The 13,653-nt window shown below is 34.0% G+C and overlaps 2 protein-coding genes across 2 annotated transcripts; both read right to left on the bottom strand.

Moving 5' to 3' along the window:
- Positions 1 to 207: 207 nt before the first annotated feature.
- LOC126018461 (olfactory receptor 51G1-like) lies at positions 208 to 1,188 on the bottom strand. The gene has a single exon (XM_049780595.1). It carries the CDS (start codon positions 1,186 to 1,188, stop codon positions 208 to 210), a length of 981 nt encoding a protein of 326 aa, XP_049636552.1.
- An 11,496-nt stretch (positions 1,189 to 12,684) lies between these two features.
- On the bottom strand, positions 12,685 to 13,653 carry LOC126018460 (olfactory receptor 51L1-like). Its single transcript, XM_049780594.1, has one exon. It carries the CDS (start codon positions 13,651 to 13,653, stop codon positions 12,685 to 12,687), a length of 969 nt encoding a protein of 322 aa, XP_049636551.1.

Raw genomic sequence — 13,653 nt, 5'->3', positions numbered from 1 at the left:
TAATTTTTCAATGGATCTTATCTCTTACGAAGTTAAACCCAATATTTGTGTTTGTTTAATCAAATAAAATGTATATTTTCCTTAAAGGGACAAACATAATTTATTAACTTTCATGAAAATACTATATGTGTCAAGTGTGACAAAAATGCCATCTTCAGGATGATAAAATTTATTTTAAAGTTAAAACAGTAGGGGAAATTATGCTTTCTAAGTGTGAGTAAGCCCATTTTTTTTAATTGATAATATCTTTAAGAATCCTTGGCGGATTTGCTTTGTCTTGATGCTATAAATAATTGGGTTTAGCACTGGTGGGACTAGCAGATAAATATTGGCCATAGTTATGTGTATAATGGGGGAAGAATGTTTTGCATAGCGATGTACTAATGATAGCCCTATCATTGGCACATATAGAATGAGCACAGCACAAATGTGGGAGGCACACGTATTAAGAGCTTTGAGTTTCCCTCCCTTAGATGCAATGCGTAGCACTGAGTGGAGAATAAAAGCATATGATATAAAGATTCCTAGAGAATCTACACCCCAATAACATGCAATAACAAACAACCCATACAAAATGTTGAATGAAATATCAGAGCAAGCTAATCGAATGATATCTTGATGTAAGCAAAATGAGTGTGAGAGATAATGGGAGCGACAAAAGGAAAAGGTAGGGATACGAACAAGAATAATAGGAAGAGCAATAGAGCATCTGATTAAAATGAGAACCCCTATGTAGATTATGCGCTGTGGAGTAAGTTTGCTGGAATATCTCAAAGGATCGCATATGGCAACATATCTATCAAAAGCCATAGCTAAGAGCACAGCTGACTCCATCAGAGAAAAAGTGTGAATAAAATACATCTGGATAATACAGGTGTTCATCTCAATCTCCCTAGCATTAAACCAGAAGATTCTCAGCACGGTGGGTAGGGTAGAGATAGACATGCCCATGTCAGTGAGAGATAGCATGGATAGGAAATAATACATAGGCTCATGGAGACTCTTGTCAGTTTGGATGACACGCAGAATTGTACAGTTGCCCACAATTCCAATCAGATATAACACACAAAACGGAATGGAAATAAGATGATGAACATTCTCATAGCCAGGAATCCCAGTGAGAAAGAATGAAACAGATAATCCAGTACTAGAATTAGTGCCTCCAACAACGTTGTCCCATGAAGCCATTTTCTTATTATATTTATGTGGGTTTCTAGAAAGAAAAAGAAAAATGTTGAGATAAGAGGTGATAAATTCACGATTTATTATTTTTCTTTTTTCCTTTTTTGTTGGGGAAGGTATTGGGTCACACTCGGCGGTGCTCAGAAGTTACTCTGGATTCTACACTCAGAAATCGATCTTGGCAGGCTCACGGTACCATATGGGATGCTGGGGATTGATCCCAGTCCATCTTAGATGGGCAACGTGCAAGGCAAACACCGGACCACTGTGCTGTCACTCCAGATCCTCCACTGCTTACTATTTCCAATTCAATGTACAATAACTATAGTTTCAAAATTGATTTTAAAAGTCAATTAAATGTAATTTTTGGATTGTTTTTGAGCCACACACTGCGGTGTTCAGGTTTTTTTTTTTTTTTTTTTTCTGGCTGTTGCTCATGGCAGTCTAGGGGGACCATATGGAATGCCCAGAATCCAACCAAGGGCCGTCCTGGTAGGCCACGTGCAAGACAAATTCCCTGTGCTATTTCTCAGGCCCCTCATTTTCATTTCTAACTGGATTTTATCTCTTATGAAGTTAATGCCAATATTTTTGTTTGTTTAATAAAATAAATTATTTAATTGATTCACCTCAAAATATACAGTTACAAAGTTGTTGATTATTGAGTTTCAGTGATAAGAAACCCAATACCCAACCTTTCATCAGAGCACATTTCCTGCTACCAATGTTCCCATTTCCCTCCCATTCTCCTCCATGCCCTCTCCCTTGCTTGCCGTATTTAGATACACACACACACACACACACACACACACACACACACACACATATTGCTTGGCATATTTATTCTCTCTAATCTCTCTTTTACTCTTTCTTTTCTTTCTTTTTTTTTTAGACATTGTGGTATTCAATAATGGTACAAAAGAGATATCATGCATATCACTTTATCTTCATTCAATGGCTCAGTTCTTGTCTAGAATTATCATTTCCAACTGTCATTGAAGGAACCAGAATCAGCTAGTAATTAATCTCCAGTAGCAGCTTTTGGTTATATATATTAAATGTTCCTATCTGTGATGTGACTGAGAATTTAATTATTTTGATTAATGTGTTTTGTATAATACAATAACTCAATGACATCAAAAGAAAAACAAGTTATATATAAGTAACTAAGAATTAAAGACTTCAATGATTAGTCCAATGTCACAAAGCTATATTAATTGCCTTATTTATTTAGGGTTGTGCTAGTCTAGATGGAAATTCTTTAACTTTTGTTTCACTGATGCTGTCATGAAGCTATCTTAATATTTTGCAACTTCAGTTTTGATTTTTTTGTTTGTTTTTGGTTTTTTTGGGGGGCCACATCATGTGACATTAAGGTTTACTCTTGGCTATGCTCTCAAAAATAACTCCTGATTTGGGAGACCATATGGGAAGCTGAGGGATCGAACTGCTATCTGTCCTAGGCTAGAACAGGCAAGACAGACACAATATCCTTGTACTACCGCTCTGGCCCTGAAACTTCAGGTTTAAGCTTCATCACAATTTATCTCTAGCCCCCACCAAAGTGTCAAAAGAACAAAATTAATTCCTTCATGGGGCCAGAGCAGTGGTGCAAGGGTTAAAGCGTCTGCCTTGCCCTCACTAGCCTAGGACGGAGCATGATTCGATCCCCGTGGTTTGGTCCCAGGGTGTCCCATATGGTCCCCCAAGCCAGGAGCGATTTCTGAGCGCAGAGCCAGGAGTAAACCCTGAGCGTCACCGGGTGTGGCCCAAAAACCAAAAAAAATTAGTTCCTTCATAACTGTAACCATTTTAGTATTGTACATATCTCTACCTATACATACTGTGTATAACTATATTTGTAGGCATTTAGCCATAGTTGCCATAAGGTATCTGAAGTCTCTTAAAAAAGCCACTGCTGTTGAACAATCTGTACCTTTCCCTCATGGTTTAGTATTATTAGATAAAATTAATTGAACTATTAGTAATAATATATAGCATAAGAAAAAATACTATTATTCAATCTCTTAACTCAATCTATAAGTCAGATGTTTATTCAATATTTCTGATCACTTATAGATTTTTTAAGTCATCTATACAGCCTGAGTTGAGCCACCAGATGTCTACATAAGATCAACAAATCATATACAAATAGCAATCTAGGATCCAGAAATGCCATTGAGTAAACTAATTAACCATTATCTTCAGAATCCATGCCCCGTTCATAAAAATTTTGTATTTTCTAGTAAGTGTTCTAATGCTATTTTCAGAAACTACCCAGTTTATACCCTTTTATCTCTGTAACACTCATTAAGAATTAGAGCTACATGTATGTACAATTCATGATTAGATTTGAAAACATTATAAAAAGACATTTCTGAAAATTATACCCAGCTTCTCTGGAATTTGTTCTGCATTTTATTGAAATGTTTACTAACTTCTCACATTTCTGAAATATTTTACAAAAAATTATCATAGAAGAAAACTAAGAGTTATGTCAGAAAATAGGAAATCTTAGCTGGGCAGAAAAGTTGTGCAGAGAGAGAGTTGAAAGAAAATCTTCAAAAAGGAATTCAGCCTTGGAAGTGGACGACAAAGTTACAGTGTGCAGAAAAAAAATCAGCTGTATTTTTTAATTTAATTTACTCACAGTGATAGTTCACCATCATTCTAGGTATTTCAGTACAATTCATTGAAATGTTCTTGACAAAGAAAGTGAGTACCACATGAAGAGAAAGAGAAACCAATTTACCAAACTACAATTTACTTTGTAACCTTTAGCACTGTTAGAAAGCAAAATAGAACAAAATCTAAAATAGCACTTATATTTTCTTGTTTTTGTTTAGTTTTGAGGTAACATTTGGACATTGCCTAGGGTTTACTCACTCCTGGCTTTAAAGTCACATGTTTTTCCTAATGGCGCACTACGGACAATATATGATACTGTAGGTTAACTTCAGGTGGGTCTCATGCAAGGTTGGTTACCTAGTCCCTGAATTATTGCTCCAGTTTAACATTTCTTAACTCAGGACTTGAGTGAATCTAGATTTGAAAATATATTGTCTATATATTTATGGTAAGAAGTTTGAAAACAAATGCATGCATGGTATACTTACTTCTTCAAGCATTACAGATCATTAAATTTGTATAAAATATTTTTAAAGAATTATATAAACAAACTTGGGGCTCATAAAACATATATATTCCTCAACCTATCTCACCTCTCAATAATCTAAAATCGTAACATTCCCGGGTCAAAGATACAGTACAACACAAACAGATCAGGCATTTTCCTTGCATGCACCCCACCCAGGTTCAGTGTCCAGCACCACTTGTGGTCCTGAGTTCCACAAGTAGGCCCTAAGCACAAGTCCCTGAGCATGTTGGGTGTGACAAAAAGAAGAAAAATTCCTAATATCTCATTTAGGCTAAAATAAGTTTAACTAAATCAAGACATTCTATTAATTAAATCCAAACAAATACCTTTGCTATAATGAAACAGGTTCAGAAGAATAGATGATGATATTTTATTTTCATCACATATGTGAAAAGAGAGAGATTATTTTAGTGTTCTTTTCCCTCCTTCCTTTTCTACACATCATTGTGCTCTTATGATCAAATCCACTATATATTTTTTTATTTGAAACAATATCAAATTGTGGTTCTGACATCAAAGCATAACAAACACAGTTACCCTGGATAACTAAAGTGTAGAAAGTCATTCCTTCTTTCTCTTTGTAGAATAAAAAGTATCTTCTCACCAATCTATTTAAATATCTAGTAGAAATTTACTACAATAAACACTATGTATGACTTTACTACATTATAAAGATTTATCTTGCAAAAGCTATTTATCTGTCAAATTTACAATCTCCAAAATAAGACTGTCAAATTCTTATATATGTTCACATTTCTATTATCACATCGTACATATCGCATTAATTATACATTTAATATTATTTTGCATTAATATTGTGAACTTAGTGATTACAAACTAATGGTAAGTGTCTCTCCAGTTTTGTCCCTCTCTTAGTAAAGACTTACTTAACACAGCAGGATCTCTTGTTTTCCCCATCACTTAATTGACTTTCATAGTTTCACTTTCCTTCTCATCACAGGATTGTTCATGCTGGAGATAGTTTCCTAAAGGTCTCAGAAGTTTATCAGCTTATGTTTATGTATCTGTGGCAGTAAAAGGTTGTTAGGTACTGAAATCTTGAGGGAACTATAATTATGAATACAACTGTAAGAGCCCGTGGGACTAAGAACTGAATGTTGTTAATTTTGAAAAGTGGGAGTTTTCACAGAACATAGAGATTGCCAAAGGAAAGTTCAAAGGGCTCAAGATCAAGGAAACCTCAAATCTACCTATTATGAGAGTGTGAAATCTACCTGTGAGAGTGTATCCATGACTTCATTTTCTGTTTTAATAAATATTATACATATTGCTATCTTCAACATTACAATATGCCTTGCAATTTTTCTCAATATATGAGAATTTTCCCAACCCATAACTCTGTATATTACAGTCTGAAACACTTTCTTGCAACAGTTTTTCAGTTATTTCAGTTTCTTTGCCATGATTTCTTCAGTTTTTTTGAATGAATGGTTTATCTTCAAAGTCACTTAAAATTTTGTCTCTTCAAAGATTTTATTTTGTTTTAGGAACCCATCCTGCTGTTCTCAGGGCTTAATTCTGAGCTCAGGAATAACTCCTGGTAGTGCTATGGAGAGTATTTGTGGTGACAGGGATCATATTCAGGTGTGCAAGGTATGCCCCTTACTTTCTGTATTATCTCATTGGCTTCTCTTCAAAGCATTCTTTTTTTCTTTTTAAAGCATTTTTTTTTGTTTCCTTTTATTTAAACACCATAATTACAATGTTTTTCATGACTTAGTTTCAATCTTACAATGTATACCACCCTTCACCCAGAATATTTCCTGCCAACAATGGCCCCAGGTTCCCTTCCCCCTTCCCACTACCTGCCTCTGGGGAAGGCATTTTACACCCCCACCCCATCTCATTCAATCTTGATACTATGGTTTACACTATTGTTAATGAAGGATGTACCATGCACGTCACTTTTTTCTCCTTTCAGCATTCAGTTCTTATTCAGAGTCATCATTTCCAACTATAATTGTAATAGTAGATCCTTCTCTTTTTTTAAACTCTTTTTTATTAATATCTTTATTTAAACACCTTGATTACAAACATGATTGTAGTTGGGTTGCAGTCATGTAAAGAAAAGCCCCCTTCACCTGTGTGACATTTCCATCACCAATGTCCCAAATCTCCCTCCTTCCCACCTCACTCCCACCTGTACTCTAGACAGGCTTTCTATTCCCTCATTCATTCACATTGCTATGATAGTATTCAATGTATTTATTTCTCTATCTGCACTCATCACTCTTTGTAGTAGGCCCTTCTCTACCCTAATTGCACATACTGCTATTTATGGCAAGCTTCATCCCATGAACTGGTCCTCCTGGCCTATCTCTATTGTCTTTGGATATTATTACCATACTATCTATTTTTTACATCCAACAAATAAGTGAGATTATTCTACTCTCTCCCTCTGATTTATTTGGCTCAGCATAATATTCTTAACATCCATCCCAATAAGTAATTTTCTTGACTTCTTTGTCTCTAACAGTTGCATAGTATTCCATTTTGTAGATGTACCACTATTTCTTTATTCACTCATCTCTTCTTAAGCACTTGAGTGGTTTTCTGGCTACTCTGAATAGTGCAGCGATGAACATAGAAGTGCATATGCCTTTTCTGCATTGTGGTTTTGGAGTCTTAATATATATTCCTAGGACTGGTATTGCAGGGTAATATGGAATCTCAATTTATAGTTTTTTAAGGAATATTGTTTCCAAAAAAGCTGGACTAGACAGCATTCCTAGTAGCAGTGAATGAGAGTCCCTTTCATCTTGCATCTGTACCAGCACAGAAGATTAGTCTTCTCTTTGGGATGTGTGCCATACTCTGGTGTAAGAAGATAATTCATTTTTTGTTTTGTTTTGCATCTCCTTGATGATTAGTGATGCAGAGCATTTATTTTCATGTTCCTTTTATCTATCTGTATTTATTCTTTGAAAATGTGTCTTTCATTTCTTCTCCACATTTTTGGATGGGGTTAGATTTTTTTTCTGCTAAGTTCTACCAAAGCCTTGTGTATCTTGGCTATTAACATTTATTAGATGGGCATTGGTCTTCAAAGCATTCTTACACGAAACAACATTTTCTAAGTTCTCCCTACATTTAGTCAGTCTCCATTTTATTAATCTCTTATCTTCTATCAAATAACCTTAATTTCCTTAAATATTACATTTTATGTCCTTATTATTGTTCTCTCTATAATAAATATTTCCAGTTTCTTTACTTTCTCTTATTTCTAGTTAGTAGAATATCATTTTATTATTTAGTACATATGAGTTGATTTTTTGAATAAATACACCAACTTAATAAAAATCCTTTCTGCCTAATATTTCATATGAAATATAATGTTTCATAATAAGATAAACTTTGTTTTGTTTTGGGGCCACACCTGGAAGTGCTCAGAGTAATTCCTGGTCTGAGCTCAGATATTGCTTCTGGCAGGTTCATGGGACTATATGTTATTCTGGGAGTCAAACAGAGTTCGGAAGAGTGCAAGGCAAATGCCCTATTTGTTGTGTTATTGCTCTGGCCTATATAAGATAAACTTTAAATTGTATATATGAACGGGATAAAATTTTTAAAAAATTGTGTGATGGGAACTAGAGGGATAGCACAGGGGTAGGGCATTTGCCTTGCACGAGACTGACCCAGGACTGACCTCAGTTCGATTCTCAGCATCCCATATGGTCCCTGAGCCTGCCAGGAGTGTTATCTGAGCACGTATCCAGGAGTAACCCCTGAGTATCACCAGGTGTGACCAAAAAAACAAAAAAAAATTACATTTATGTAAATAATAGGCTCTTACTTTTTTCATTATCATACAATAATGGAAATAACACATGTTTTAGAAACAGAAAATGTTTAAGCAATTTAAGCAAATTATAGTATATACTTCATTTAAAATGAAGTATTTTAATTACTAATGTTATACTTATCAAAATATTATAATGTAGAAATTTCAACACATTAAATTACAGGAAAAGATATGCATAATAAATAAAATAAAAAAATATATACACTTGATTACTATTTCCAAGTAAATAAAGCATCACTATGAGTCAGATTACATTGAAAAAAGTATCTGTATCCTTCCTTTTCTCTTAGATATCTAATAAAATTTGGGGTAAATAACTGAAAAATTGGTTTTGCTCACTCTTGTGCCATCCATTAGGAAGGCAACTCTTTGACTGCCATTAATAAATGGAGTTATCACTTGGAAGCCTCATTCAGTGGATTTTAATTCATGGTATAACAACCATAAGTTTTAAATATAATATAATTTGTTTATTCATCTGTTGATGAATATCTAGTTTTGTGTCAGTCTTTTAGCCATAGTGAATAGCAACCCTATGAAAATTCATATGAAATTTTCTAGTCAGTTTTCTATTTTCAATTTATTTCTAGAAGTAAGATTACAAAGTAGTACAATAATTTTTGTATAATTAATTTTCTATAATTTTTTTATCTGTTTTAATTTTGGGCTACATTTGGTAGTGATCAAGACTTACTCCTGGTTCTATGCTCAGGGATCACTCTGGGCAAGGAGGAAGTACCATATGCAATGGTATGAATTAAACCCAGGTTAATTGCAAGACAAATGTCACACCCATTATTCTATTATTCTTGCCCCATATATGTTTGTCTGTTTATTTTCCATTGAGGAGCTGAGATGTTTTGTTTTCTTGGTTTTGATTTGGGTTTTAGGCCACACTCCAAAACACATCTTTTTCCTTGTTTTGTGCTTAGTGATCACTCCTGTGGTATTTAAAGGACGTTAAAGAAATACAAGGATGGAAACTGAGTTGGTTACATGCAAGAAAAGTGTCTTAATACCCGGACTCTATCTCCAGTCCCATGAGGTACTAGGTTTACAATAGGTAAGTGCTCTTACAACTGCAGTGTACTGCAACACCAGCTCAACTTGCTATTTTCTTATTTCCTCTCATTTATCCGACTTTAATCTTCTCTAATTTGTAACATCTTGGAAATTGATTGTTTGTAATTATTTTTTGTTAAATAAATTAATACTAGCTGAAGAGATAAAAGAAACTGCTAGTAATTCCTGTACTAGTGCTTCAAGTTCCATCACCACCATCAAATCGCCAATAGTACTGCTAGATATTAGACCCTAGCTACACCACATTGCCAATCCAAACATTGAAATATCAGGCCTACACAGTCAAAAAGTATTTGCAGTAAGAGATAGCCCAGTCCCTGAAGACTACTTTAAGTAGCCTCCACCATATTCCTGAAATTAAGTATTTTAGACAATGTTTTTTACTAGAAAACACATTGTTTTATAGTATATGTGAATTTCATTTTTCTAAATAAGTGTTAAATTATTATTTTTTAAATATTTTGTCATGTCTTTATGAGGATTTTATTTGTAAAGTGACATATAGAACAAGCAGAGAAGTTGTCAGATTGGGAACTGACAAACTAATCTAGTATAGTCAACATTTAATTGCTTTCAGTATAGTTCGATGTAAAACTTTAAAATGGAGAAATGTCTATGGAAATTATAATTTTATGCTTAATATCTAATACACCTTGAAGACTTATTTCTATTCTCAAAATTGGATTGAATAATTTATACATATTAAAACAAGATGACAAATGTAAAACATTAAGCAAAGTGTTTTAAGGATAGTAAACCCTTAGCAAAATGTAACATGTCTTCTAATTCTTCTTCATATTCTAGCAAAACACTTTCTATTTGGAGATAGATATTTTAATATTACCCATCCCATTAGTAATTGAGGACAGTAGTGCTATATAAGAAGTCAATTGTTGATCTTGTTATTGAAATGTTATTAAGGAATGAAAGAATCTCAGATGTTGAAGGCTTTACTCTAGGTACTATGTATTTTGACAGCAAATTTAAGTCAGGTATTTTTGACTTGCCAGGTTTATTCATACTCTGATAGCAAAACATTAAGAAAATTTAAAAATGTTTAAATACTTATGTTGTTATAGTGAAAGGTAGTGATTATTTTCTATTAATACTTAATTACAAAATAATTTGATTTATTTAATTTATTATTAAATTTAACAAGTAATAAGAAATTGTCTTTACTAATTTTGAACAACATTTCATCTTTGGTCTGGTAGAAACAATTATTATATGACATTTGAATGAATAATAGTAATTTGATAATAGTATACCTGATAGTTGTTTATTAATTCTTCCTATAGAGATTGTTCAGTCAATGTAAAAGAATATTTTATTGCTGATATAAACATGACATGTTAAGTACAAACAAAATAATGAGGAAACAATCTGACTGTGTGTGAATATCAGAGTAGCATCAACTGATGATTTATATTTACATTGGTAAGTCAATAAAATAAGTTTCCTATGGATGAATGTAAGATGTTTGCCTGCATGCAGCTGACTTTGGTTCGATATCCAGCTTCCCTGAGCCAACTAGAAGTTACAAAGATAGAAATAATCTCTGAACACTGAGGAATATCACCTCAAAACTAAAATTAATTAATTAATAAAATGAGCTTTCTATTGCAGTAGTGATCTTTTAATTATTGATTCATAATGTAGTACTCTAGTATTTGTTTATTTCTCTGTCTTTCTTTTCTTTTACTTTCTTTTTCTTTGATAATAATGAAATTCAGGACTCCTACATGCAGGGCATATACTTAAGCATTTTAAGATATCTTCCTGATTTATTTACTTTGGAACCACACACATCATAAACATATTTCTTGGTGTGTGAGTATGTGTGTTTTAAGTAACATATTTAGGGGTTGCTTGGTGGAATTATGCAATGCACAGGTTCAAAACAAGGTAGACTGCATTTAAAGCCTACAACATGAACCTTGTATATTTCCTCTTAAACAAAATGTCTATTTGTTGTTTAGAAAAGATAATGTATTACATAGCCAGTAAATGGGGTACTGGTGCACAGAGCCTAAAAGTTGAGATGGCCTGCTGACTGATGGCGAATAATGACATTATTAAGACTCCTTTTGATTTTTTAATCAATTCTATCTTCTGATTTATGTAATTTGTCCAGGTGTTTATTAATTATGAGAACTAAAAAACAAAAGGGGAACAAAGGTAAAAGAATAAGAATAAAACTAAGGCTGTTTGCTTCCTGGAAGGAGATGGAAGCAAATACTTACATAAGAAAACCAAGGAGGGCTGGAGAGATAGCACAGAGGATGGGCATTTGCCTTGCATGCAGCAGATCCAGGACAGAGGGTGGTTCAAATCCAGGCATCCCATATGGTTCCCCCATCCCGTACCTTCCCGGAGTGATTTCTGAGTGCAGAGCCAGGAGTAACCCCTGAGTGCTGTCAGTGTGACACTCCCCCAATAAATAAAGAAGAAAGAAAGGCAAAGAAAAAGAAGAAAGAAAGAAAGAAAGAAAGAAAGAAAGAAAGAAAGAAAGAAAGAAAGAAAGAAAGAAAGAAAGAAAGAAAGAAAGAAAGAAAGAAAGAAAGAAAGAAAGAAAGAAAGAAAGAAAGAAAGAAAGAAAGAAAGAAAGAAAGAAAGAAAGAAAGAAAGAAAGAGAGAAAGAAAGAGAGAGAGAGAGAGAGAGAGGAAGGAAGGAAGGAAGGAAGGAAGGAAGGAAGGAAGGAAGGAAGGAAGGAAGGAAGGAAGGAAGGAAGGAAGGAAGGAAGGAAGGAAGGAAGGAAGGAAGAAAGGAAAGAAAGAAAGAAAGAAGGAAAGAAAGAAAGAAAGAAAGAAAGAAAGAAAGAAAGAAAGAAAGAAAGAAAGAGAAAGAAAGAAAGAAAGAAAGAGAAAGAAAGAAAGAAAGAAAGAAAGAAAGAAAGAAAGAAAGAAAGAAAGAAAGAAAGAGAGAGAGAGAGAGAAAGAAAGAAAGAAAGAAAGAAAGAAAGAAAGAAAGAAAGAAAGAAAGAAAGAAAGAAAGAAAGAAAGAAAGAAAGAAAGAAAGAAAGAAAGAAAGAAAGAAAGAAAGAAAGAAAGAAAGAAAGAAAGAAAGAAAGAAAGAAAGAAAAACCAAGGATATTTTTCTGCTGTAAAGAGAAGAAAAAACCAGATAGTAACATAAAAAAGCTGTGAGTAATCACCTGCTGCAAAGGCAAATACTCGCCAGATATAATATAAGGAAATTAAGGCTGTTTGTCTACAGCTTTATCTAATGATTATATTGAGAATGGTGACCCATATAGACATGTGTACCAGGCTCAATGTCTTTCAAGTTAGGATATTTCTAAGGTAATTGCCTTATTATACAGAGCATGCGTATAGATGGCCATAGCAGGAATGCTGGGCTTGGGTCATGCCTAGCTAGACTCCAATAGTATATATTATAAATAGGTCTAAAATCAATAATAAATCTGAATATCAGTTACTATTTTGACATTTTCTTAAAAATATTGAGGAGACGAATACGTATCTCATGGGTCTTGATGCAGTAAACAACTGGGTTGAACACAGGGGGTACCAACAAGTAGACATAACCCATAATCACATGAACCACAGGTGGGACATGTTTTCCAAATCGGTGAATGATGGACACTCCTAACATGGGGACATAGACCAGCAGCACCGCACAAATGTGGGAAACACAGGTATTAAGGGCCTTGACTCGTTCTTCCTGGGAGGCAATACTGAAAACAGTGGCAAGAATCTTCACATAGGAGAGCAGGATAAGCACAGAATCAAATCCAAATGTTATGATAATTACTGTGAGTCCCAAGAAGCTGTTAAGACGGTGGTCAGAACAGGAAAGTTTAATAATGTCTGGATGCAGACAGTAAGAATGTGAAAGTACATTGGCCTCACAAAATTTTAGTTGTTTAATCAGCACAGGGGCTGGGATGAGAACAATGACGGCTCTCAATACAAATCCTATAGATATTTTCACTATGGTAGAATTACTTAGGATGGTAATATATCTAAGAGGATTGGATATTGCTACATAACGGTCAAAAGCCATGGCCAGTAGTATACCTGACTCCATCATGGAAAATATGTGGATAAAATACATCTGAGCAAGGCAGGAATCAAAGTGTATTTCACGAGAACTAAACCAGAAAACCTTAAGTATTGTAGGTAAGGTGGTGGCACAGAGGCCTAAGTCACTTACTGCCAGCATGGAAAGAAAAAAATACATGGGTTCATGAAGTGATTCTTCAAGACAGATCAGTATCAGTATAGTACTGTTGCTCATAATAGCGATTATATATAAAACACAGAAAATTATAGAAATTTGAGGATAATAAGCTTCTAAACCAGAAAAACCAGAAAGTAACAAAGGTTGAAAATCACTGTTGTTGTAATGTCTCAAAGTTGATGCGCTGAAGTATTTAATCTTCAT

The sequence above is a fragment of the Suncus etruscus genome, chromosome 9, assembly GCF_024139225.1.
Source record: "Suncus etruscus isolate mSunEtr1 chromosome 9, mSunEtr1.pri.cur, whole genome shotgun sequence".
NCBI classification, from domain to species: domain Eukaryota; kingdom Metazoa; phylum Chordata; class Mammalia; order Eulipotyphla; family Soricidae; genus Suncus; species Suncus etruscus.
Note: the sequence above shows the minus strand (reverse complement) of the source record. Positions and strands in the feature narration are given on the sequence as shown.

Coding starts and splice junctions, on each gene's coding strand:
- LOC126018460 (XM_049780594.1), bottom strand. CDS start 13,653: ATGAAGATTAAATACTTCAGCGCATCAACTTTGAGACATTACAACAAC.
- LOC126018461 (XM_049780595.1), bottom strand. CDS start 1,188: ATGGCTTCATGGGACAACGTTGTTGGAGGCACTAATTCTAGTACTGGA.